Below are 27,703 nucleotides of genomic sequence, written 5' to 3'. Positions count from 1 at the left end.
GGCCAGGGTTGTCCGGAAGAGGCCCTTGTCCTCATCAACATGGGGACAAGGTGCTTTGGGGCAGGGGCGGATCCAGGGGGGGGCAACGGGGCAATTGCCCCCTCCGAAAAAAATGCAGGTGAGTGTCACTGTCACTGTGAGAGAGCCGCCGGGTGGCTCTGTGAGTAAAAGAGCCGCCGGGCGGCTCCGTGAGAGAGAGAGCCGCTGGGCGGCTCTATGAGAGAGAGCCGCTGGGCGGCTCTGTGAGTAAAAGAGCCGCCGGGCGGCTCCGTGAGAGAGAGCCGCCGGGCGGCTCCGTGAGAGAGAGCCGCCGGGCGGCTCCGTGAGAGAGAGCCGCCGGGCGGCTCCGTGAGAGAGAGCCGCCGGGCGGCTCCGTGAGAGAGAGAGAGCCGCTGGGCGGCTCCGTGAGAGAGAGAGCCGCTGGGCGGCTCCATAGGTGACAGAGCCACCGCTGACGTGTTTGTGAGCGGCTGCTGGCCAATCAGGGAGCAGGCGGGCGGGGGAGCAGAGAGATGACATCATCTCTCACCGCCCGCCCTGCATCCCTGCAGTTCCCCCCCCACCATGCAGGCAGCTGCGGCAGCAAAGAGATTACATCATCTCTCTGCTGCCTGTCTCTGGGACACAAGAGACCGCCTTAGCAGGTGGCAAGTGACAATCTGCATCTGGTGACAGGCGACATGGCACGTGACAATCTGCAACATGTGGCAGGCGACGTGGCAAGTGACATGCAAGTGACAATCCGCAAACGTGGCAGGCGACGTGGCAAGTGACAATCCGCATCTGGTGACAGGCGACGTGGCAAGTGACAATCCGCAACATGTGGCAGGCGACGTGGCAAGTGACAATCTGCATCTGGTGACAGGCGACGTGGCAAGTGACAATCCGCAACATGTGGCAAGTGACAATCTGCATCTGGTGACAGGTGACGTGGCAAGTGACAATCCGCAACATGTGGCAGGCGACGTGGCAAGTGACAATATGCATCTGGTGACAGGTGACGTGGCAAGTTACACACTCGGGGCTCCCACTGATTCTGCATTATGGTGAGTTAAACTATTTAATTTTTTATAACAATGTAATAATAGTAATAATGCGCTTCAATCATCCTGACACCATAACAACCATGGTGCCGTGATGATTGAAGCGCCAACACCAGCCATTTACCCGATAGATGTACCCCAAAAAAATATATTTTCTGGCAGTGCCCCTCCCGAGACTAGACTCTGGATCCGCCCCTGCTTTGGGGTGGGGGGGTGCAGAGCGCCCATTGGCTGTCATTGTTTCTCTCTGATGTGACTTCTGTAAGGGATGAAGGTGGACCAGAGCTGCTGTGCCATAGAAATTAGGTAATAAATAGGTAAATGGGGTAATATAGCTACTAGAATTAACCTTGCTGCACTGTAACTGCCAGTCATGCATTATATAGCACAATGCAGGTCACATACCTGATGTCAGCAGGAAGGTAATACAAGCGGGGATATTTTTTATGTGTTACATTAAAGAACCCCAGGGATCCGTATTTATACCTAAACAGCTCCCTTAACAAAATCCCTCAGCAGCTTCCGAGAAACTGCAACCTTCTCTGTGTGAAAACACGGTTTAACGAAATGCTTTTGTTCACACATAATCAACATACAAAGAATAGCATAAAGATCCATGAAAGAGGAAAGAGTTCAGATAAAAGCATTAATCATACAAAGAGGATAGCCAAGAATGCAACCAACAGTTACTAATATAAAAAGACCAAAGTATAAAGGAAAAACTAAGAATAGCGCCCATGGATTCTGACGTCCATATACTCAGGAACATTCAGGTTTTATGATATTGTTGTATAGCAAAACATTAAGGTGATTAGAAAAGGTGATAAAAACCAAACCTATATTCACACGCTCTGGCACCAGCACTCCTGTCTCCTACCCCCCCCCCCCCACCCCCTGCTGCTTGCTATGGGGGCACTCATGTGCTCTCTCCCACGTGGATTGACACACAGAGCGACTCGCCAACCCCCACCCACCTTGTTTGTTTTTAGACGATCCCTGAAAACCCTTCCCTATTCTGCCTCCACCTAACTGTACTTTAATTTTCTCCATCAGCTCTTCCCCCACAGTTATTACCTTTTTTCGTATCCCTTGACCCTCTCTCTTCTAGATTGTAAGCTCTTTTGAGCAGGGCCCTCTGATTCCTTCTGTATTTAATTGTATTGTAACTGTACTGTCTGCCTTCATGTTGTAAAGCACTGCCCAAACTCTTGGCGCTATATAAATCCTGAATAATGGGTATTGGGTCATATTGAGATATAAATCCTGAATAATAAAAATCTGACAGGCTGCCCATGCATGGATTGAAATTTGGCCTGTTCCTGTTGAACCAGCCACATTTCGGTCCATGTGTGGCTTCCTTAACTCCAGCAGCCGCTGCACATCATTAATCTAGCCCAGCTTCCTGATGGTGACAGAAGTGACTATACCCATACAATGCCTGTTGGCACAGCTGTCTCCATCAGGGAAGCAACATAGGAGCAATACTGGCAGACAGTCATCCTATAACAGGAAGTACCCTCGGTGGCATGATCATTAAACTTCTTTTAATGAAAGCTGTAGACTTTCACCAAAAAAAAAAAAAGTGCAGCTCATTCTGTCACATGCCCCAGGAGGCTGCAGGACCAGTCTCACTGCTCTGCCGTACCTTGGACATGTGTAGTGGAGAGCCGGCTGTGAGACATCAGGAGGTCACAGCCAGGGAGCCAAAGAGAAGATCCAAGAAAGTAACTCTCCTGCGCTTGGGTATAATGCTCGTGGAAAAGAAGTGTGTCTTAGTCCTTATTGTCAAAGCCTAGGGTCTTGCTGCCCTCTCAGGACCATGGGTATCTAAATAAACTAAAAAACAATAAAAACAAGAGAAGGGCGCACCGTCCTAGTGCAATTCCATTATATACATTTAAAGGCTAAAACGTGACAGACATGTACTCAAAAGCATGATGTGTACACGCATGTCAAAGCAAAATGAAGACAAATCTCCTCCAGGACCGCTGGAAGTCTCCAATGGTGCAAGGAGACCAGATGGTGTCCGTGGTGACTTGACTGATGCATTTCAAGGGCTAAGCAGAGTCAAAAGGCCAAATGACCCACCATGGATGTATAGATACATTGTCTTTACCGCCCTCTTTGGTAAGCCCCGCCCCTCATAAAACATTAGGGGTGCGCGTCTCTCCAGGATACAATCCCAGATTGATACTAATCCCTATGTGAGCGGGTGACAGGAATGGCAACGAATATCACATGGCATACATTATTATTTAGGATTCATATAGCGGCAATAGTTTGTGCAGCGCTTAACAAAATTATGTCTTGCAGTACAAACATAAAATTGCTTTTAGTGTGTGTGTGTGTGTGTGTGTGTGTGTGTGTGTGTGTGTGTGTATGTAATATAATCACACATCCATGCGTCTATAATGCATTCAAGCCAAAAATCTCTTAAGAGAGTACCCACTGCCATAACCTCAAAAGGCATATGTGGTTCTTGTAAAGGGAGGTTATCGCGGTGGGTACACTCTTCAGAGATTTTTGGCTTGGATGCATTATAATAGACGTGTGTGTGTGTGTGTGTGTGTGTGTATATATCTATCTATCGCCATTCCTGTCACCCGCTCATATAGGATGAGTGTCAATCTGAGATTGTATCCTAGAGAGACACGCACCCCTAATGTTTTATGAAGGGCGGGCTTACCAATAAGGGCAATAAAGACTGTGTATCTATAGTTTGTGTGTGTGTGTGTAAAATATATACAGTCTTTATTGCCCTTATTGGTAAGCCCGCCCTTCATAAAACATTAGGGGTGCGTGTCACTCTAGGATACAATCCCAGATTGACACTCATCCTATATGAGCGGGTGACAGGAATGGCAACAAACATCACCTACAATATGATGTCTTGCAGTACAAATTCTAATTGGAGTGTGTATATATAGATATCCCACGAAAGAGATATATAGATATATGGTTTCTGCAGTTTGTTCGGATGGAGCTCCAGCCATGCTGGGAAGAAAGTCTGGTTTTGGTGCGCTAGTGAAAGCCGATGCACCACACATCATTGTTACGCATTGTATTCTGCACAGGCATGCGTTGGCAACAAAAACCTTGCCTCCAAAACTGGCAGAAGTATTAAAAATTGTAGTGGAATGCGTGAACTATGTGCGAAATAGTGCTCTGAGGCACCGCATCTTCAGGTAGCTGTGTAAAGAAATAGGATCTGAATTCGAGGAACTTCTGTAACATTCTAACGTTCGGTGGTTATCCCGGGGACAGGTGCTGAATCGTGTTTTTTGCCGTGCGTGTGGAATTAGCCCTGTTTTTGCAAGAGCACCTACATTGTCATGCAGATTGCTTAAAAAAATTCTGAGTTCATTCTCATTTTAGCGTACATGGCTGATATCTTCGCAGCTCTCAATCATCTCAATCAACAGATGCAGGGAGGTGGAGTCAACATCATCGAAGCGGAAGAAAACCTGAAGGCTTTTCAAAAAAAGCTACCATTATGGAAACGACGAATAGAGAACGATAACTTTGCAAACTTTCCCCTGCTAGACGACTGTGTAAGTAAGATCGAAGATGTATCTGGAATCGGAGACATTTCTGTACCCGCGGAACTGAAGCAAGCAATTGCCACGCACTTAGATTCGCTTGCAAAGTCTCTCAACGCATACTTCCCTACAAGAGAGTCATATCCAGCATGGGTGAGACAGCCGTTCACGTTTAGTGTTGAGACAACAGATGTCATTGATGAATACCTCGATGAAATCATTGAAATTCAGCAGAGCCAGGTACAACGCTCTCAACGTTTTGGTGTCAACAAATGGTGACGTACCCTATTATTGCTAAGAAAGCTCTGGAGATTTTCATACAGTTTTGTTACAACATATCTTTGCGAGCAATCCTTTTCGAGGATGCTGGACATAAAAAAAGGAGAAAATGACATGAGTGGCACCTGCCAAGGTAAAGCCATGCATTTCTGAACTGGTCTCTGAAAGGCAACAGCAGAAGTCACACTGATTTGCAGTAAATATTCATTATTGTGTTTGTTTGAAAATCATGTTTTAATATTTAATGGTTTTGTTCTTTTTGTGCACCTATGTATAAAAATATACCTATGTATAAATATATACCTATGTTTTGAATTTGAAAAAAATCATATTTTATTTTTCCAATTAAGAAGTGTTCAGTGAATGCGCATATGAAACTGGTGGGGGTCAGTACCTCCAACAAGGTTAAGAACCACCGATCTATACATATATAAATGCATGGTGGGTCATTTGCCCTTTTGGCTCTGAGGAAGGTTCTCCCTCGAAACGTGTCAGCCAAGTCACCACGGACGCCATCTGGTCTCCTTGCACAATTCCAGCGGTCCTGAAGGAGATTTGTCTTCACTTTTGCTTTGACATGCGTGCACACGTTATGCGTTTTGTGAGTATATGTGTGTTACTTTTTATGATTTAATAAAAGTTTATAAGGGAATTGCACTAGGTCAGTGCACCCAAGGGAAAGCAGCTCTCCATCGGGACACTTGAGAAGAGGAGGAACCAGGAGCGCCACTGAGGGACCCAAGAAAAGAAGGATCCGGGCTACTCTGTACAAAACCAACTGCACAGAGGAGGTAAGTATGACATGGGTTTTTTTTTTTTTTTTTTTTTTTTTAAACAAACCTTTTATATATCCTTTTTATATATACTTTTGCTAATAGGTGTCCCTCCTTCACATAACAAAAAGTTGAGAAGTATGGAAGACCGCACTGGACTTCAAGGACTGGTGTGTTCCTGTTTCTGTACAAATACTATAACTATTGACTTAAAAGGGGTTGTAAACCCTCAAGGCTTTTCACCTTAAAGCGGCGTTCCACCCAAAAGTGGAACTTCTGCTCATTTGTCTCCTCTCCCCCTCCGATGCCACAATTGGCACCTTTCGGGGGGGGGCAGGATACCTGTCTTTGACAGGTATCCTGTCCCCACTTCCGGGAGTCCAGGCCGTGGCCCATGACATCACCGCGGGGCTCTCTCCTCCTCCCCCTGTCTCGGGGCCAGTAGGAGAGAGGAGCGGGGCCTCATGAATGCGCAGTAGGGTATTTTGCAATCAAACAATTGCAAAATACGTATATGTATAGTTTATACTATAAAAAAAAGGGTTGCCACCTGTCCGGGATTTACCCGTACAGTTCGGGTTTGGAATAGTGCGTTTCAGACCATCTGAAACCCGGACACATTATTCAGACCGGACTATGGCTTACTTGCTGGCTGCAGTTGTGTAAGCTGAAAGTGTTACACTCTTTCACACTGCCCAAAGCCAGCACTAACAACCCCCCCCCCCCCCTCCACTCACACACAGGAGAGAGGTCTTGATCTACTCCTCTTCCTTCTGCCCTCACCCCTCTGTGTCTGCCCACACTCCAATCCCCGGCACTGTGCCTCAAAAGGAAAGTAGGAGCTGGAAATTTGAAGTCCAGCAGCCTTGGATGCATCTGGATGAGAGGTGCCAAGGGGTGGGTGAGCTCACCATCCATCCCTGTCTGTGACTGAAGTCTCCCAGCCTCCCCCCTTCTCTCTCCTGCCTCTGAGTGAGTACACTAAGGGAAATCGGGGTTCTCAGGGCACCCCTTACATCACAGTTCCCCTTTACATCAGAGTTCTGTGTTCCCCCTTAAATCAGGGTTCTCAGAGCATCTCTTATGTCAGAGTCCGCAGAGTTCTCCCTTACATCAGTCTGCAGAGTCAACTCTGTGAGTTCAGATGTAAAAGGTTAACTCTGTGGACTCTGATGTAAAGGGGGACTCTTGTGATTAACTTAATATGATTACAAATGTTTAATTGCAAAATACGTATATGTATAGTTTATACTATAAAAAAAATTGCTGTGTGCCGTTCGGATTTGACTTGAAGAAAAGTTGGCAACCCTAACCCTTAGCCGCAATGGCGGCAGCACCTGACAGCTGATGGAAACATGAGCTGCGGTGCCAACATCGCTGGACTCCAGGACAGGTAAGTGTTCTATTGTTAAAAGCCAGCAGCTGCAGTATGTGTAGCTGCTGGCTTTTAATTTTTTTTTTTTTTTGGCTGGAACACCGTTTTAGTGCATTCTATGTGTTAAGGTGAAAATGCATACTATTGCATACCTGAACCCGGTCTTTCCAGCGCCAGGGACGAGCACACCAGCTCCAGCCAGTGTCTCGGGTCCTGATTGGATAGATTGATAGCATCAGCCATTGGCTCCCGCTGCGGTCAATCAAATCCAATGACGCGGGGGCGAGTCCTGCTTTTGTGTCAATGGACGCAGCAGGACATGGGAGCGTGCCCGCACGAGTACCCCGAGGGAAAGCAGCTCTCCATCGGGACACTCGAGAAGAGGAGGAGCCAGGAGTGCCACTGAGGGACCCCAGAAAAGGAGGATCTGCGCTACTCTGTACAAAACCAACTGCACAGAGGAGGTAAGTATGACATGGTGTTTTTTTTATTTATTTATTTTTTTTACAACCCAAGTAAAGTTCTTTAACGTGTTGGAGCCTAGTGGTTGGATTTAGGCTGCACACTGCGCAGATTTTGAATTGCGGGCAGAAAGAAATAAATGCCCATAAAGACTCCTCGGATGTATGACCTCATATAGGCCTAGGCCAGACACCAGTAAGGCAACTGAAGAAATGTAAAAAAAAAAAGTTTTAACACAAGTAAATATAACATACTCTCCTATCTATTTACTAATGCTAGCAGCATAATGCCGTGTACACACGAGTGGAATGTCCGACAAAGTCTGATGGGAGCTTTTCATCGTATATTCGGATCGTGTGTATGTCGGACTTTTTCCGTTTAAATTCAGACGGACTTAGAGAACATGTTCTATATTTTTCCAACTGAACTAATTACTATTGGAAAAACCGCTCGTCTGTATGTTGTTCCGACGCACCAAAAACAACATGCTCTGAAGCAAGTACGAAACGGAAGCTATTGGCTACTGGCTATTGAACTTCCCTTTTCTAGTCCCATCATACGCGTTATACGTCACCGCTTTCTTGACGGTCGGACTTTGGTGTGACCGTGTGTATGCAAGACGGCTTGAGCGGAATTCTGTCGGAGAAACCTTCAGAGTTTATTCCGACGGCAAAACTGCTCGTGTGTACGCGGCATAAGGATTTAAAATAGTTAATGTTGCCTGAAAGGGTTTAGTTCCACTTTAATTATTATGTCGGTATTTGTAAGAAAAATAGTATGAAACGTTCTGGTGGAGGCATTCTTTTTGTAATGCAAGCTTATCTGTGATTGTATACACAGGTGTGATGGAAAATCTGGGGCTCGGTCCAGATGTCCTAATGAAAGAAAATCCGAGGCTCATTTATGCACGGTTGACGGGATATGGGCAATCTGGAAAATTTGCCAGGTCAGCGGGTCATGATCTTAACTACGTCTCCCTCTCAGGTATGCAGCAACATCACAAATACCATTTACACTTAAAGGGGAAATTTTATATATATATATATATATATATATATATATATATATATATATATATATATATATATATATATATATATATATATATATATAATATAATATATAAAAATTTTCTCTTCTTTAGCGAGGTTTTTATAAACTGTTGTTTAATACAGTATATATTTCTTTAATTTGTTTTGTATTAAAAGGTAAATCCACTTTTGCGGGGAAAAAAATTGCAAAATAAAAGGGTTCAAGTTGATATTGCACCCAGACCAATGTATAGTGTGTCTGAGAATTCTCATCTTATACTCCTGCACTCAATTGTAACGGCAACAGAAATGCTGCACACCGAGATGAAAATGAATATTCTTCCTTTATTAACCACTTGCCTTTTTTTCTTTTTTTTTTTTTTTTTTTTTTTTTTTTTAAGCAGAGACCCTAGAGAATAAAATGGTGGTCATTGCAACTTTTTATCTCACACGGCATTTGCGCAGCAATCTTTCAAACGCAATTCTTTTGGAGAGAAAAAACGTTTCATGCATTGAAAAAAAACGAGTTAGCCCAATTTTTTTTTTTTTTTTTTGCATAATGTGAAATATGATGTTACTCTGAGTAAATAGATACCTAAGATATCATGCTTCAAAATTGCGCACACTCGTGGAATGGCGCCAAACTTCGGTACTTAAAAATCCCCATAGGCGACGCTTTAACTTTTTTTTTTTTTTTTTTTTTATCACTTTACATTCCTTGTAATAGGAATAAAACATCCCTTGTAATAGGAATAGTGCATAACAGGTCCTCTTTACAGTGAGATTTGGGGTCTATGTCCCCAGATCTCACGTCTAGGCTGGAAATAAAAAAAATAAAAAAATCCTGGCTTCCCAGCCGAGGCAGCAGCATTTTTTTATTTTTTTTTTTTTAAATGCAGAGGCCAGGCATGATGTCATAACATCGTGCCTGGCCTCCGAATGATCATAGAGACTCTGGGGACCATCTGGCCCACCTGAAATCTCTATGGTTAGCATCTGGTGCCAGTCAGTTCCTTCTCTGGTTCGCTGATCGCAGGGGCAAGCCGGGAGAAGCACCGGGAGGGGGGGGGGGGCATCCCCTCCCGCCGTCTATAAGAATGATCAAGCGACTGAACAGCTGCTATGATTGTTCTTATGGCGAAAGGAATCGCCGGCTCTAAAAGAAGATATCTGAATGACGCCTGTAACTGCAGGAATCAATCAGATATCACCGCTCAAAGTCGATGGCTTTGAGCGGGCGGGAAGCTGTTAAATTAGTCGTCAGAAAGCGCTGTTCCTAGCACGAAACATGTCAGAATTCCTGCTGGCTGTATTAATACGATTTGATATGATATTGATTGCTTTGGTGGAGCTGAGCCAGCACCTGAGATGTGACTGTAGAGCCTGATCTTGTCTGAAGTGACGTCAAATATTACCCTCTTGCTCCGTGATTCTCTGCTACTTTGCTGCAAAAGCTTATATCCCATATTGGACGCCACATTAAGGCTATTTTCACACTGGGGAGTTGGGGGGGCTTCAGCGGTAAAGCGGCACTTTACCGTCGCCTTTGCGGAGGTTTTCGCCCACTAGTGGTGCTTTTAACCCCCACTAGTAGCCGCAAAAGGGTTATAATGACCCGCAAGGCGCCGCTGCAGTGGCGCATTGCTGGCGGTTTGGCGGCGCTGCCCATTGATTTCAATGGGCAGGGGCGCTTTAGGAGCGGTGTGTACATCGCTCTACAGCACTGCAAAGATGCTGCTTGAAGGACTTTTTGTTACTGTCCTGCCAGCGCAGCGCTCCAGTGTGAAAGCACTCGGTGCTATTTTTAGCGCTATAGTACCTGTAAAGCGCCTGTGTGAAAGCAGCCTTAACATCAAAGCTTTTTTTTTTGCCAAGGTGCATTAAACCTCTTTGCAAAGCCATGGGGTTGATTTTCAAAAATTGGAGAGTGCAAAATTTGGTGCAGCTCTGCATAGAAACCAATCAGCTTTCAGTTTTTTTTGTCAAAGCTTAAAGGCTCCATTCACATTTGTGCAACTCCAAAGCCATGCGGTTTCCATTGCGACTTTACGATGCAACTTTGACACAACTTTGGACTGGTGTGACTGGGATGGGACTTTGGCTTTGACTGTTGCACGATTGGTAATATTAAGATGCAACGTTCATGCGACTTTTGAGCATTTGCATTGCAGCCTATGGCACTCAAGTCACACGAGTCGCATCAAAGTAGTGCAGGGGCCTTTTTAAAGTCCCTTCAAGTTGTATAGATTTGAACGGCCTAAAAAGTTAAAATACATGAGCTGCAACTTTAATGCAACTGTATGTGTCCAAAGTCACATGACAAGTTGCACAAGTGTAAATGGAGCCAAAAAATTCAAAAATATTACACTATGGGGGTTATTTATGAAAGGCAAATCAACTTTGCACTACAAGTGCACTGCTAATGCACTTGGAAGTGCAGTCTCTGTAAATCTGAGGGGTAGATCTGAAATGAGGGGAAGCTCTGCTGATTTTATCATCCAATCATGTGCAAGCTAAAATGCTGTTTTTTTATTTTCCTTGCATGTCCCCCTCGGATCTACAGCGCCTGCACTTCCAAGTGCACTTGTAGTGCAAAGTTGATTTGCCTTTAGTAAATAACCCCCATGTGTCTTTTGTGTACCCTTTTTTTTTTTTTTTTTTTTTTTTTTTATTACATGTGTTGGTGAGCTCTGGCTGGTGTTTCTGGATACTACAGGTTTGCGAGGCTGTGTGTCAGCCAGGCATTCTTGGATCTCTTTTAATTGAGTGCTGCACTTTGGGGACACGTGTCATGAACACTCAAGGGTTTATTTAGTAAAACTGGAGCGTGCATACAGTGCCTTGAAAAAGTATTCATACCCCTTGGAATTTTCCACAATTTGTCATGTTACAACCAAAACCGTAAATGTATTTTATTGACAGACTTGAAAATTGCTGCTCACAGACGCTCTCCATCCAATCTGACAGAACTTGATCTATTTTGCAAAGAAGAATGGGCAAAAATGTCACTCTATAGATGTGCAAAGCTCGTAGAGACATCCCCAAAAAGACTTACAGCTGTAATTGTAATGAAAGGTGGTTCTACAAAGTATTGACCCAAGGGGGCTGAATACAAATGTACCCCAAACTTTTCACATATTTATTTGTAAAAAAAAAAAAATGAAAACCATTTATCATTTTCCTGCCACTTCATAATTATGTGCCACTTTGTGTTGGTCTATTAAAATCCGCCCCTTTCACACTTGTGCGACTTTGGACATCAGAGTCGCATGTCAAGTCATAGCCCATGATAACCATTCGTATCTGTGCGACTTCAAGTCGAACCGGCTTCAAAGTAGTCCCTGTACTACTTTGGTCCGCGTTTGATGCAAGCTGAGGTCCATAGACCTCAAGTTTACACAGGCATTCCCTGAAATTACAGCAAAATCACAGTTGCAAAATTGCGTGACTTTCAAGTCGCAGCAGTGTGAAAGGGGCCTAAAATACATTTACGTTTTTGGTTGGGGGTATGAATACTTTTTCAAGGCACTGTAAAACAACCAGCATAGGATACTTTTGGGACTTTAAGTATGTGCTTAATAATAAAGTCAATAAACTATTAAACATATATGGGGTTGATTTCCAAAACGGCAGAGGGCAAAATCTGGTGCAGCTCTGCATAGAAACCAATCGGTTTCCAGGTTTTTTTTTTTTTTTTTTTTTTTTTTTTTTTGTCAAAGCTTAGTGTTTGTAAACCCTCTGGGACCACTTTTACCTACAGGTAAGCCTAGATTAAGGCTTACCTGTAGGTGCAACAAATATCTCCTAAAGCTACACGGTTTAGGAGATATTTGCAAAAGCCTGGCACCGATGTCTACGGCGCATGTGCACTGAGCATGCCGCTGCTAACGACGATCATGCCGTTAGTGGCGGCTCCCTCGCGCATGCGCGGGAGTGACGTCATCGCGGCTCCGGAAGTCACTTCTGGATAGATGGCTGCAATGAAGGAGAAGAACGAGGGTCGCTACGGGGGGCTTCCATCTCAGGTAAGTTATTCATAATGAGCTAGTATCTTCTTTATAGTACTATATATATAGCTAGTATAGTACTTCCTCTTTAATTGAACAAGCTGAAGTTAGAAGCTGGCTGGTTACCATGCACAGCTGCACCAGATTTTGCACTCTCCAGTTTTTTAGTAAATCAACACCCAATGTGTCACAACGAATAAAGAAAGGTCAAAAGATTTGAGAACTTGCTCATGTGTATAGAAGGAAAAGTAGATAAAAGGTCAAATGAAAGTGTACAATGTATGTGCATACTTAATAGAGCGTGAAATCTTTAATATTACTGTTATTATTATATGAACTCATGCATTATGCACTCTAATGGATTGACTTAGAAAAATCTATACTTATAGCATAGTTTGGAAAAATTAAGAGTCTTTATTGCTTACTGTAACAGAATATATGGAGCGTATAAGAGAATATTGGAGTTTTAAAGGAACTGCCTATTTTCATATAACTTGTATATTGATTGTCTCTGATTTATGGAAAGGCTATATTTAGTAACTCTTTTCTTTAAAGCTGAGTTCCACCCAAAAGTGGAAGCTCCGATTATCAGGCATCACACCCCCCACGCGGTGCCATATTTGGCACCTTTCGGGGGGGGAACGGGTTCCTGTTTTTGACAGTTACCCATATCCACTTCCAAGAGATTGCGCTGTAGTCCAATCACTCCTTCCCTCACCGGGCCATTCAGAAAGCGATTCGCGCATGCGCAGTACGGAACCAGCTGTGAAGCCGAAAGGCTTCACTGCCGGGCTCCCTTACTACAAATGGCAGCGGGAGCAGCACGAGAGAGAGCCAATGGATACATCGGCTGGAGTGCCGACATTGCTGGATTCCAGGACAGGTAAGTGTTCTAATATTAAGTCAGCAGCTACAGTATTTGTAATTTTTTTGCTGGGGAGGGCGGAACTCCTCTTTTTAAGCTAGAATTTGACTGAAAGTTCTGCTCTGTTGGCTTATGTACGTTTTGATTTATTTTATTTATTTATTTCCTCCTTTCATCTACCACCAGATCAGTAGCTCCAAGTCTAATTTGATTGTTCCTTCAGGAAGTTGAATCAATAATAGCAGTCCAAACTTGCCTCTTTCCTTGTACTTCCAGCTCTCATCGGGTGCATGCCCCGGAGTGCATCCCTGCTCAGCTGTTGTGCTTGTCAAGTCAAAATGAACGGGCTGCACTATGATGCCGTCACAGGTGTAAAACCAGCTTTAATGTAATAAGTTGAAGATTCACAACATATAATCTTGCCTGTCTGCCTCCTGCTCCAAAGCGTTTCACCCCATGAAGGGCCTAATCATGAAGACACATCTCTCCATAATTAAGCCCTTTGTGGTTTGAAATGCGTTGAGCAAGAGCTGTAAAACAAGATTATATGTTGTAAACCCTCTACTTATATTAAAGCGAGTTTTACATCAGTGATGGCATCACTGCGCAGCTTGTTCATTTCCCCTATTCCTACAGGAAGTTCAGAAGTCCTTTGGACTACTAAACATTGAAAGCAGGTAGTTTACTGAGAAGGAAGGTGGATTTATCCTGTACATTAACATCAGTGGTTGACGGGGATGGCCTGTCTATTAAGGGCGCACGGGCACCGCCTTCCCCTATCCATACTTACGGCCTTTTTCAGGCTGCTATATGCATGCATTACAATGCGGGGTGTGTGGTTTGTTTTGTTTTGTTTTTTTTTTTTTTTGTTTTTTTGAAACACCTTATTAAAGCCAGAGGCTCTAATAGGCTTCAAAATAGGGTGGGCTGGGGGCCCAAAGAATGCCCTTTAGAGCCCACCCAGGCGTGTTACAACAGCGAATGAATATTTGCTATTGTAACACTGATTCTCCTCCCGGCCAATTAGGAAGGGGGTTTGGATACCAATCACCTGACTGGCTGAAAGCACAGGCGATCCTATTGAATGCCTAGGAGGAAGGGCGGAGCCGTGGTGGAGAGGACAGGACACAGAGCCGCTGCCTGCCTAGATGGGGTAAGTGCCAGACCGACCGGCAAATGGGGGGGGGGGGGGGGGGGTTGTTTATATACACACACACACTAAACGCCACTGGTGGTTTCTTGCATTGCAGCTCAACATCTTGTGCTTGTAATACAACACGGCATATGTTCCCCCTGAGTGTTTATGCTCTACTTATATCTGTGAGTTATCTTCAACAATATAAAAGTAATGGGAGGGAACCAATAATGGCAGGTTTATTGGTCTCCCCCCCCCCCCCCCCCCCCCCCCCGCAAAAATACACATCACTTTACACAGTACATTGCCATCAATTTATGGCTCTAAAAGAGCTCCCTTATTATTGTCCTAAGGACAATAATAAGGGAGCTCTTTTAGAGCCATAAATTGATGGCAATGTACTGTGTAAAGTGATGTGTATTATACCGGTGCTGTATAAATCTGGGATATAAATAAATAACTGAATCTGAGTTACATTTGTTAATCCGTTTCCTCCTCTAAATGTTGTAGCTTTAAGATTTTTTGCAATCTTGCCTTGTAAAAGAAATTAGCACTACTAGGAGTTGTACATTCTTATGTCCCCCTCTATGTATTCTTCAGTGAAGAGCCCTCTGTAAGAAGGATTTAGTCCCCCTCCAGAGTATATTGAACTACAGGTGCTCTACCAATGTTATTAGGCTCAGGTTGTGCAGCTCAAGTCGGAGACATATGCCTCGTTTCCACTGAGCGGATCGGTTTGGTACGGTACGCTATTTTGGATGTTTCCATTATGAAAGTGGCCCATACAACCGAACCGTACCGCTCCATTCAGGGTCCTGCTTCAGGTGTGGGCCATAGAAAATGGAACAGTTCGGTTAGGGCGGGGCTACGATACATTCCACTGATTGGCTGACAGAAAACCCTCTGCTGTGCTATGCTGGGGCATTTTTTCTAAACCCTGTATGGCCCCTTGTGGTCCCACTTGCAGTGGAAACGCTCACCAGAATAGACCGGACCATTCTAGGCCATTCAAACTGTACCGACCCGAACCGATCCGCTCAGTGGAAACGAGGCAATAGTGTTCATTTGAAAGATCTTTTTCAACTACACAATAGGACTTGATCTCATGTGTATTCTTCACTGGGATCCAGGAGACATTAGTCACACCACAGCAGAAGTGTCTCCTAAAGGGAATTTTTTTCACTGGTGCTACCAGGACTTTTAACAAGTTTGCAGGAGATGGATGTCCAAACAAATGGAGTTGCCAGCTTTGAAAAGGAATAATCTTCTTTGATAATATTGCAATATTATTAAAATGGACATGTCTGTCAATTAATCTGTCCTAATATTCTTATATCAATTAATTAGTGTAAAATGTGATTTCCTACGTCCTTGTAGGTTTGTTGTCGAAACTAGGAAAGAAAGATGAGGCACCAACTTTCCCCCTCAATCTCCTGGCAGACTTTGCAGGCGGTAGCTACATATGTGCACTGGGCATTGTCATGTCTCTATTTGAACGCACTAAATCAGGACAAGGACAAGTTATTGATTCAAGTATGGTAAGTATTCTTTCTTCTTCCTCTAGTCTTCGAAATAGGTACTCATAGTATTGTAGTCTAAGATCTTTTGTCTGTGTGTTGTCAGTCACCGCAAAAAATATGTAAAGAACTGCACCTTTCATATATAGAAAGAAATTAAATTCTTAATCTAAAGCGTTGTAATGGACAGGCTGCATTAAAAAGCCTTTCCCCTGATCTATGGGAGTCAGTGCTTCCACTATACTGTCTCATGTAAGTCAGTAACACTTTCATGCCTTCTTGAAGCAATGGTCATGTTGAAGTGGATCATCAGCCTTACATTTCACCAGTTGATATTCAGTAGATAATTTTTATTTTTAATATATTTTTACAGCTTGAAGGGAAGAGGTAGTCTATTTTAGTCCATGCATATTTACAACTTATCTGAAGCCACCCTGGTTATGTTCAAAAATCCATTTATTGTTGGTGAATCCCAAGGCTTTCTAGTTTAATATCACTTCCAGTTTCCCTTCTGTACAGGGCAGCAGAGGGTTTTTTTTGTGACCACTGTGAGTAACTTGTGAGTTTTGAACAGTACAGTCACCAGCTATCCCCTATCCCTCATGGATGGCAACATTACATTTACAGATCAAGTAGTGGGTGTTACAGGGTTGATGAAGCCCTGCCAGCTTGGCAGAAGCCAATTAATAAACAGAACTTGAATCACATCATCCTAAATTAACATGGAAACTACATTTTCAGGATTCAAGTTGGACCTACCGGTAACTTGTAAGTACTAAAGCACATATCCCATAAAATATAATATTTTTCATTATGGGCCGGGGCAGACACCCGGCACTAACCAGACACTAGGACCACCTTAACAAAACAAGTAAACATAACTGAAATATTTGAGGAACAAGAGCACACATTTTTCTATGGTAAACATAGCCATACGCATTTTAATGTTTTTCACAGCAATAGCCTATCCATCACTAAATCCGCCGGGTCCAAACCAGGAACAGCCAACCAGCCTCCCCACACCTACTCAAATTTGGAGGAACAACGTTTTCTGGTAGTCATTTAGGACAGCACATGAGAGAACGCAGCTCCTCCTCTTCACGCAAGAAACACGCACCCTCTATAAGCATTAAATTAAAGGCCTCTTTCCCACAATCCTCAGTTGTCGAAGACTGCCTCCGACCCATCTGAAAAACATAAGCACAATGGCATAAACAATATCAGGGCGAGCAGTTACTGATGTCCTGAAAGACTACTAGAAAACAAGTTACTGGTAAGTCTAACTTGAATTTTCTCAAAACACAAACAGGACAGCGCATGAGAGGATAAACAAGAACTTGCCCCATTAGGGTGGGACCACAACTTACAAGACCTTCCTGCCAAAAGCCTGCTCCCCGAATGACAATAAATCTAGTCTATAGTGGTGCAAAAAAGAGGACATGCTTGACCATGTAGCCGCTCTACAAATTTTGTTCTGGGGTGGCACCGGCCTTCTCAGCCCATGTAGATGCCAGAGCTCTTGTGGAATAAGCGTAACTACCCACAGTTCCTGTGTGTTCCTACCCGGCTGGAGGAAACAGGATAACTGAGGACTGTGGGGAGAGGCCTCCAAATGAAAGTTTGAAGTGGGTGCGTTTTCTGCGTGAGGAGGAGCGGTGTTCTCTCGTGCACTGTCCTGAAGGATGTTTTGAGAAAAAAACAGCAGTCCAGTTCTAATACGCGTAGTGAGGGAAGATCTTTTGTTCCTAAATGCACTACAGATTTCTAAATTCACACCGTGTCTTAGCCTGCTAAAACTAGAATGATGGTGGGTATTTTGTGGCACATGTCATGGGACTGTCCCATTGTACATGACTATTGGAATCAAATTTTTTTTTTTTTTGTTTCCTGCATGATGAAATAGGATCACTAGCCACTCTAGATGCCAAATTATATTGGGAAATCTTGACCTAAAGTGGTATGACCCTAACTTTCTCCATGAAACATTGTTTACAACTCAGATTGCTAGCCAAAAATTTCAATTTCAATATAAACCCATAACCTGAAAAGACTAAGTACCTCTCCTTCTCCTGGTGCTGCTAAATGCCATTCCATTGCTAAGGAATTGTTCTATTAGTCTGCTGGTAAACCGACACGTTTAGGAGTGTTGGCCTCCAGTGTCCTCTGCAGCGCTCACTGGTTCCTCTCAAAAACCTCCATGTCACTACAATGTCTTGTAGTAATGTGGAGACCAACAGAAAAAAACACTGAGCGCTACAGTGGACTGTTCCTCAGCAATGGAGCAGCAGTTAGTGGTGTGGGCAGCAGGACAGGTAAGTCCTCCTTTTTTTTTTTTTTTTTTTTTGTCAGGTAACAGGTTTATTCAGAGATTTGATTTTGGTCACGGGGTCACTTTAACCCCCAAACCTAACTCTTCCCTACCCCAACCTGTCCGACTGTCCCCTAATCTATCCATCTTTAGGCGATCCCTGAAAACCCTTCTCTTCAAAGAAGCCTATCCTGCTTCTAACTAACTCTGTTTTACTTACTCCATCAGCTCAACCCCCCCCCCCCCCACAGCTATTACCTTTTGTTGACCCTTCCTTCCTTTTTAGATTGTAACGGGCAGGGCCCTCTGATTCCTCTGGAATCAAATTGTAATGTCTGCCCTCATGTTGTAAAGCGCTGCGCAAACTGACGCTATATAAAACCTGTATAATAATGATAACTCTTGGTCCAATGCCTAATGTCAACGTAAATAGGATCTTCATCCTAGAAAGAAAAATAAATGTATAAAATGATGTGTCCAGGGACCCAGCGCTGTCCTCATCCGGGCTGGTTCTTCGCCACCTTCAGGTCCGCGGCGCCGACATATTTACTGAGGAAAGCCAGCTGAATCCTTGTGGCTACATAGCCGGCTTCCCACTGCACATGTGCGAGCTGTGCTGTATGAATAGTCCCACAGCCTCCTGGGATCTGTGCAGGTAAAGAGGGGGGGAACCGTACTTCAGCTCAGATCACCTATGCAATCCAAGCAGAAATGGGAGTGGGTACTTATTAAAACTAGGTACCCGCTCCCTAGAAAAATCATTTTTTGTGCCAAATGTCTTAGAGGAGGGGGGAAAAGAGGACATAAAGTGGTGCTTCCCCTTTAAGGTGAACTTACATTTTAATTCCAGTGCAGACCTACCTTTTCAAGCACCAAAACTTTCTGCCCTTGAACAGAACTAAAGTTTCAGTGACTTTTTACTTTAATCTGATCACATCTATATTTAACAAAACACTTTTAAAAATTAGTATTGATTTTCTAAGAACTGCAAAAAACATTTGCTTAAAAAAAGGCCAGATTAAAGGAAATCCTAATTATCTTAGTGTATATAGGCTAGGCAGAGAATCATAGGATAGTTGGGTTCTTAGATCCATCTTCCAATGCAGCTGAGATCATTTGTACGCTGGTAAATTGCCTAAGCTGGCTGAAGTATACAGGAAGTTTGTGGCCTGATAATCCTTCCTATGTATTTTAGTTCTAATTAGTATAGATACAAAGTTAGATGTGCTTTTAATCAGCCTTCCAATCTTTCACTTCAAGGAATCATTTCTTCATATTTTCCCCTGTAAAATAGTGTTTTAGATTTAGCATTTAAAGCTGGTGATATGGTAAAATCAAGCCACCCACTAAAATCTTGGCTTAAAGAACATCAGGGTAATTATCTGTATGAGATGTAATGATTTAACTACTGAAGTGTATTTTTTGCTTTGCTGGTTCTGGGTGATCTCACATGTCCAAATTAGCACCTTCGTGACTCCTGACAGCTTTTTTTTTCTATCCTGTCCATGCCTCAGGATGATTGTGAAGCAAATTCCACATAATGATCCCTAAATTAACCATGGTTCATCCATTATTTTTTTTATTTTTTTTTTTTTTTTTCTGTAGAGCCTTGAATTGTTACTGCCAATTTTAGGCTTCCCACATACTTCACATCATTATATGATAAGGAGCCATGTTGTCCATTTGTGTTGCACTCTTCTCATGCAGATTACAATCTGAGTGCTGTCGTAGTCATGCCCACGCTTCCAAAACACCCACCACTGCTTTGAAAGTCATCTGCTCTGGGTCTGGTTAAAATTTAAGACTAGTACCGTTTAATCAAACTTGGTTTCAGAGCTGTATATTGTGCAATCCGTCACTGCAGATGAGCTAACTTGAAGTAAACACATGGCCATAACCTACAAAAGAAATTGAAAGTTATATTTTTGTAGTTTGCATCTTCTGGTTACGCATGAGGGTTGATTTACTAAAGGCAAGTAGACTGTGCACGTTCAGTTGCACTCATTTTACTTACTAAATGTGGTAAAACTCCACTTTGTAAAGAATATACACTCTGGTGCAATGAAAATTTATATAAATGTGATTGGTATCCCAGGGCTACAAACCAGAGTCCATGCCCCCTTGGTTTCTCTCCCCCGAACCTTCCTATATCCCTGCACAGATTAGCTAATCTCCGTCAGGCAATCCCAGGTCTTCTGGATGAAGGGGTCATTGCGACAGTTCCTGTGGCAAATTTGTTTCAAGCATTCTACTCCACCCTGCCCGCATCTGCCTGGGGGAAGCCCATCTTGGATCTCAAATCTCTAAATGTCTTCATTTAAGCTTAGAAATTCTGTATGGAATTCACAAGGTCTGTCATCACTTTCTTTCACCAGGAAGACTTTTTGGCTTTTGTTGACATCAAGGATGTGAACATGCATGTCCTCCACTCTCCAGGGCATTGTTTCCTATACTTTCCAGAGTTTTTCTCCCATAGAAATATTAGATTTCAGCTGTCCAGTTTAGCAGTTGTCTGGTTCTTTACTTTTGCATGAAAGTCCTGCGCTTGATGGTAACCACCTTTTTAGAGGCAGTCCAATTTGCTCAATTTCACTTCGGGCCTCAAAAAAAACATTATTCTGTTGTCGTGGGACAAGTTAATCAAGATGCTGGACAGATGGAGGACCAACTTGTTCCTGGCTTAGTGGTCCTTTCTCTTGTCTTTTACAGGATCCTCATGATGGATTGGAGGCATCCTGGGCACTTCATCACTGCAGGGGACTTGGTTATTAGTCCAGAGTCAGTCAGACAATGGCACAGCAGTAGTGTACATCAACTGCCAAGGAGGAAACAGAATTCTCACTGCAGCAAAGCAAGTAGAGCACAACCTGTCCTGGGCAGAACCTCCTATTCCAGCCTTATGTACATTCCAGGAGTGGACAGTTGTCAGGCAGACTTCCTTAGCTAGTAATGCCTGCACTGGGGGAAAGGGGAGGGATGGTAGGGAGTAGCCCCCTACACCTAGAGGTGTTCCAGGACCTGTGTGGCAGATGGGGGATACAAGATGTGGACCTCCTGACCTCAAGTTTCAACAACAAACTCAAAAGGTTTGTCTTCAGGTACAGGGATCCTCTGGCAGGATTAGAATCTGACAAAAATGTGGCAGAATATGGCTTTCCTTGCCTGGAGATTGAGGGCATACCAGTGATCTTCATTGCTCTGCACTGACCCAGGTGGATGTGGTACACTGATCTGGTAAGACTTCTGGTGGACAATCTAGACAGATTGTGAGGATCTTTTGTCTCAAGGGCAAATTTCTGATTTACAGCCACTGGCTTTAACAGCATGGTTGTTGATGTCCAGGTTTTGAGCAATAGGGGCATCAATGAATCTGTGATTTTCTATGATGCTAAAAGCTAGAAAGTCTACTACTTTCCATAAGGTCTATCATCAGCATGGAAAGTATAAATTTTTTTTATTTTTTTTTGTGTAAATCCTGGGGCTGCCATCCTATGAGCATCTCCATGGGACAAAGCCTTTTCTTCATGTAGCTCTTAGCACTATAAAGGTCAGGTTTCTGCCCTTCCTATTTTGTTTTAGAGACGGTTTGGCTCTCGCTCCTTAATAAAGCACAAGGGGTCCTCTATGTAGCTTCCCCTGTGACACTGTGGTATATGAATCTGGTTTTCTCTATGCTTCCAAAATCACTATTTGAACACCTTAGAGACATTCCTCTCTCTGCTATTACACATACTGTGGTATTCCTCGCCATGACCTCTGAGCCAAGTGTGTAAACTGGTGGCCTTATCCTAAAAGAAAGGGATTCTGGTTTTGCATAGGAACAAGGTAGTGTCAAGGCCCATGACTTGCATCTTGCCTAAAGTCATTTCTGCCTTTCACCTCAGCCACTTAAATAGATCTATGAATGCTTTTTGGGCTTTTCTGCATCAAGCAACTGTTTGTCAGATTTGCAAGGCTGCTACCTGGTCTTCAATTCACATGTTCTCTTAAAGGGTTTGTAAAGGAAGAATGTTTTTATAACTTGCTGCACATGCATTAAGATAAAAAAAAAAAAACTTGTGTAGCAGCCTCCCCAGCATCCTCTAATACTTACCTGAGCCCCAGCTCTATCCAGCAATGTCCACGAGTCCCTCGGCCATCCAGGACTCTCCTCCTGATTGGCTGAGACACAGCAGTGGTGCCATTGGCTCCTGTGACTGTCAATCAAAGTCAGTAAGCCAATCAGGAGAGAGAGGGGACAGGGCCGAATGACAGCTCTGTGTCTGAATGGACATACCAAGCTTCGGCTCGGGTGCCCCTATAGCAAGCTGCTTGCTGTGGGGGCACTCGCCAGGAGCACAGAAGAGGCACCCGAGAAGAGGAGGATCCGGGCTGCCTTGTGCAAATCCACTGCACAGAGGAGGCACGTATAACATGTTGTTGTTGTTTTTTATTTATTTTTTTTTAAACAAGACTTTACAATCACTTTAAGTTATACCAGGTGGACATTTTAGCCTTTTCTGATTCCAGCTTTGGGCGTAAGGTCCCTCAGGCAGTCTCCAGATCTGCTGTTTTCTTGAGCCTGTTAGCATTTGTTTGCTATGTTGCCCACTGTTCAATTGGATTGCTTTTGAACCTCCCAAAGGTGAAAGAACTTGTATCTTTCAATGGAAAAGAAAGCAAATTTTGTTTGTGCTCACCATAAAACCCTTTTCTTGGCATCCACTTAGGAACACAGGTTCCACTCCTCTGTTTATGATTATGCTATTGGAACTGCTTTGCTACAAAATTGTGCTGATAGGAGGACGGATTACCTACAGTTTTTTGTTTGCCAGTGTCCAATCAACCTGTGAGTGGCAGTATAACCTAAAGGTAAGACTTTCTGTGTGGGGTCCAAGAAAAAAATGTTATGGTGAATACAACAATCATTCTATTTTAAACTTCTTTATCTTTAATTTTAAAGTGAGCGTTCAAGCTTCTTGATGTATTTTTCCACCAGGAGCCTGCCAACCATTGTGCCCCTTGATCAGTCAATTGTGGGTGCAATTTCAGGCTCCTGCAGACAAGTCCTTCAGCTTTCTGCCTGTACCTTTTGTACAGGCTTTCTATTTGAAAGCTAGAGGACGTGTGAAAGGACTATGAACACACTGATCTGCACGCTCGCAGTGCAATAAAATTACAAGTCCGTCTACCGCAGTGGGAGATGAGACTTGTAGTTTCTTCAGATCCCTGTGACTCAATGATCATGCCTGCTGTCATGGGGGGAAGGGGAAAAGGGAACATGTGCTGGAACATGTTATATGTTACACATTATATGCAGATGTAACGTGTTCCAAAAGCTGAGCTTATCCTTTGGTCCTCATGCACACTGGACATTATCAGTAGCGTTAGCAGTAGAAAGCTGTAGCTGTAGAAGGAGTTTTGCAGTAGCGTTTTTCAGCATTTTTTAGCATTATTTTAGCAAAACTATACTCTCTCAAATGCTTATGGCTCAAATGCTAATAAGCGATGAATAGCCACGTTCAGCTTTTTTTATCAGAGCGATTTTACAGCTGAAAAACTCCTCTTAAAACCCACTAGTTCTGGAGTTTTTTTTTTTTTTTTTTTTTTCCCCGCAAGAAAATGCCCCTGCCAAAAAAACGCTAATAATAGTCTGTGTGCATGGACACATAGGATAACATGCTGGGGAGTTTACTGGCTGCAAAAAAAGCCTGAAGCCAAAAACCGAAGCTGTAAAAACGTCCAACACAAATACCAGAGTTGTCAAGCAACTCAGGTCCAAGTGCTCATGGAGTAAACCAAGATGGAAAAAGTCCAATTAAACTAATTTAAAAGCTGCTGTTATAAAAACAAGAAAACCGTGATACAGCGCAATATACTCTTCTAAGAAGGAAGTATTAACAGCGCTAATACTGAGCTTTAACGGTTAAGCCTGTCAGCTCCTTTTCTCTCAAGGATCGGCTCCTCCACCTCCAGATTCCCTCAGTCCTCCTCAATCAAGATCATTTATTAACATGTAGAAAAAATAGAAGGGGAGGCTCTCCATAGTGAAAAACAGTTTATTTATAACAAACCCACAGAGATTCCCCCTTTAAGCAATTGCGCTTACATAATAGAAGTAAAAAAACAGCTTTGACTTGTACAGCATCAGCTCACCGCTGGTTGGAACTGAGAACGCCCGCCCACCTCGATGAGTCCCAGGATGACGCTGCTTGTCTCTAGCTGGTAGGTCGCGTGGTCACGCGCTGACGCGTTTCGGGATTCCGTCTTCAGAGGGCATGGCCACGCAACACGACTCTACAGTATAAATAGCGGGACTCATCGAGGTGGGCGGGCGTTCTCAGTTCCGAACAGCGGTGAGCTGAGGAATCTGGAGGTGGAGGAGCCGATCCTTGAGAGAAAAGGAGCCGACAAGCTTGTCTTTGTCTTACCTCTGGTAAGCTCCCATCCATAAGGGTTTTTCACACGGTGTTGTGGTGATGGCCTAGTTGCTGCACTCCAGAAGAAATATATTCTCTAATTACGATCACTGTCCTCTTCATGCAATGAACTATTCATGTTACCTTTGAGTCTATGCAGCTGACATAATCAGTGTGTTTTACACTGCTCTGTTTTTTTTTTTTTTTTTTTTTTTTATGAACTATTTGGGACTGTGGGTTCTCATACATAGCATTGGACTCTTTATATATAGATCTAGATAGAGAGAGCTAGATTTTTCATATGTTTTATGAACATCTACCTCATGTCTACTCTCACCTTCGTGTGTGTGTGTGTGTGTGTGTGTGTATATGTGTGTATATATATATATATATATATATATGTATATATATATATATATATTACACGGCTAAAGCTCAGTATTAGCGCTGTTAATAGTTCCTTCTTATAAGAGCGTATATTGTGCTGTAAAAACGTCCAGTGTGCATGAAGATGGAGAGGACAGGCACCTCTAAGTGTAGTATCCCACAAACGTATATTAAAAGTATCAACACATATCCACTCAACACATATCCACTCACATGAGGTAGAAAATTATGGGCATATCATAGGTAACTAGTGCTTCCGCTGTGCTGGTGAGGTATGTGCGGGGCTTGCGATCATAGTAAATCCATTGCAAGAACCGAGGCAGCGATCAAATCCACGGGGCCAGGGTAGAAGAACCCAATGCAGCCTGCAAGCATTGAAGCACAGCTTGGACCGCAATGGTCACGGTGTATATTAGCACCTTCAGCCTGGTTTTTTCAAAGACAGGCCTGATGATTTCACACCCGTGGGCTGGGTTTATATTCCCCTCAGGAAGAGAGCTCAGGGCTCACACTTGGGAACAGCTCCACCCTACAGGCAGGTGGCCTTGTGTAGGAGTCGGGAGGGCTTTCAGGTGGAGACGGCTCCACGAAAGAGAGACAGACGGTCTCTAGGAGTCTGAGCGTGTATGTCTGCAGGAGGCAGATGTGGCCCACGACCAAGCAGCACACAGCTGAGCAAGTAAGCTCCAGAAGGGAGTTTGACTAAGTAAGAGTGAGATAGGAGGCTGACGTTTTTCTGTTATACAATGATGGTGGAACTCCCTGCGAGGGAAGATTCTCTGTGAAGTTTGTTTTGTTTAATAAAATTGGGCTGCCGTGCACTTAAAAATACAGTCTGGACTGACCGGGGCTCCTAAAATGGCATACACCACTTGAGCATAATCACCCCAGATCGTTACACTGGTCACCAGCAGGAAATGATGCATCGCGTTTCAGAGCATGCACGGTAATCCAAAGAGAAGCCGCAACGCTCCTTTCTCAAGCTGGCAAGTGAATGGGTAAAGCAGTCCTTTTATAGAACAGGCTATGTGGAAGTTGGGTTGTAGTATCTAAATGGGGATGCAAGTGGCGATTTTAAACAAAGACTTATGTGAACAGTAAAAGCCAATTATCTAAATGACATACTAATGGTAATAATGTTAGAAAAGTTATATAAAATTCAATATTTCTTCCACAGATAGGTCACAATAGTATTGACAATAATAGTAAAAAATTAAAAATTTCCTGGATAATTGGCCCCAAACAGGGCCATAAAATAGATATAGTATATGGAATTCACTCATAAAAGAGATACAATACATAAATGTACCAGAACATATAACCAACATACATTAGGATTTGACCGCTGCCTCGGTTCCTGCAGCGGATTTATCGTGCGCGCGAGCCCCGCACATACCTCACCAGCACCGCAGAAGCACTAGTTACCTGATAGGCCCATAACTCTCTACCTCATGTGAGTGGATATGTGTTGATACTTTTAATAAACGGTTGTGAGATACTGCACTTGGAGGCGCCTGTCCCTTCTCTATCTTCACAGTCTGCTTATACCGCGTACACACGAGCGGAATTTCCGACAGAGTCCGATGGGAGCTTTTTATCGTGTATGCCCCATCCGACTTTTTCTGTCAAATTCAGACGGACTTAGATAGAGAATATGTTCTATATTTTTCAGACAAAACAAATTACTATCGGAAAAATCGTTCGTCTGTATGCTGTTCCGACGCACCAAAAACAACGCATGCTCTGAAGCAAGTACGAGACGGAAGCTATTGGCTACTGGCTATTGAACTTCCATTTTCTAGTCCCGTCGTACATGTTGTACGTCACTGCGTTCTGGACGGTCGGAATTTGGTGTGAACGTGTGTATGCAAGACAGCTTGAGCGGAATTCCATGGGGAACTCCGTCGTAAAAACCATCAGCTTATTCCGATGGCAAAACCGGTCGTGTGTACAGAGCATAAGAGTTTGCTTCAACTCTTGGACCGGCAGCCCGTGTGGACTCTCCTTTTATTTATATTTTAAAAACTTTTAATGGGCTGGTCATACCAATAGACTTTCAGCAACAGTAAGTACCACAGATCCATTGGTGTAGTGTCTCCCCCCCCCCCCCCCCGTCCCCCGTCCAGTGTGCATGAGGACATAAAGTAGGTTTTCTTGGGGAAAATCAAAACTAGGACCTTGGCCACTAAGCCCCCATATAGGCTTATAAGAAAGCAGTGGAATGAGGAAAACCATATTTATTAAAAGTGTAACATTTTATACTTCTGTTTTTCATTTACGAACTTAAAACTCAACAGTAAAAATTGCCTCTGAAATGTGTAGAGTTTTGTTTGATATTTCTGTAGGTGTTATGCTTTTTCTTGTGTGGGACTGAAAAGAAAGGCAACATAAGAGTATTATCTGTCATAGTTAGACAAGTACTATGCTGTAAATTCCCTTTATTGTACTCATCCTCTATGATGTAGGTACCCATCTCTAAAAGCCAAACAGATTGTGATGTGAAATCCAAGGTTTTCTCTGACAGAAGGCCAGACAGATCTGTTTCACTTCGAAGACTGTCATATCTTTTCATAAACCTGTCAAC

General features: G+C 43.4%; 1 protein-coding gene across 1 annotated transcript in view; it reads left to right on the top strand.

The window, feature by feature from the left end:
* Positions 1-27,703, top strand: part of AMACR (alpha-methylacyl-CoA racemase) — a 102,914-nt gene that overhangs the window by 35,539 nt on the left and 39,672 nt on the right. Inside the window, exons 3-4 of the mRNA XM_073620870.1 lie at positions 8,312-8,455; positions 15,887-16,047. Coding sequence (XP_073476971.1) covers positions 8,312-8,455; positions 15,887-16,047 — 305 coding nt within the window. The remainder of the gene's footprint in view (positions 1-8,311; positions 8,456-15,886; positions 16,048-27,703) is intronic.

The sequence above is a fragment of the Aquarana catesbeiana genome, linkage group LG01 (genome assembly GCF_042186555.1).
Source record: "Aquarana catesbeiana isolate 2022-GZ linkage group LG01, ASM4218655v1, whole genome shotgun sequence".
NCBI classification, from domain to species: Eukaryota; Metazoa; Chordata; class Amphibia; order Anura; family Ranidae; genus Aquarana; species Aquarana catesbeiana.
This window is presented reverse-complemented; position numbering and strand designations above follow the sequence as displayed.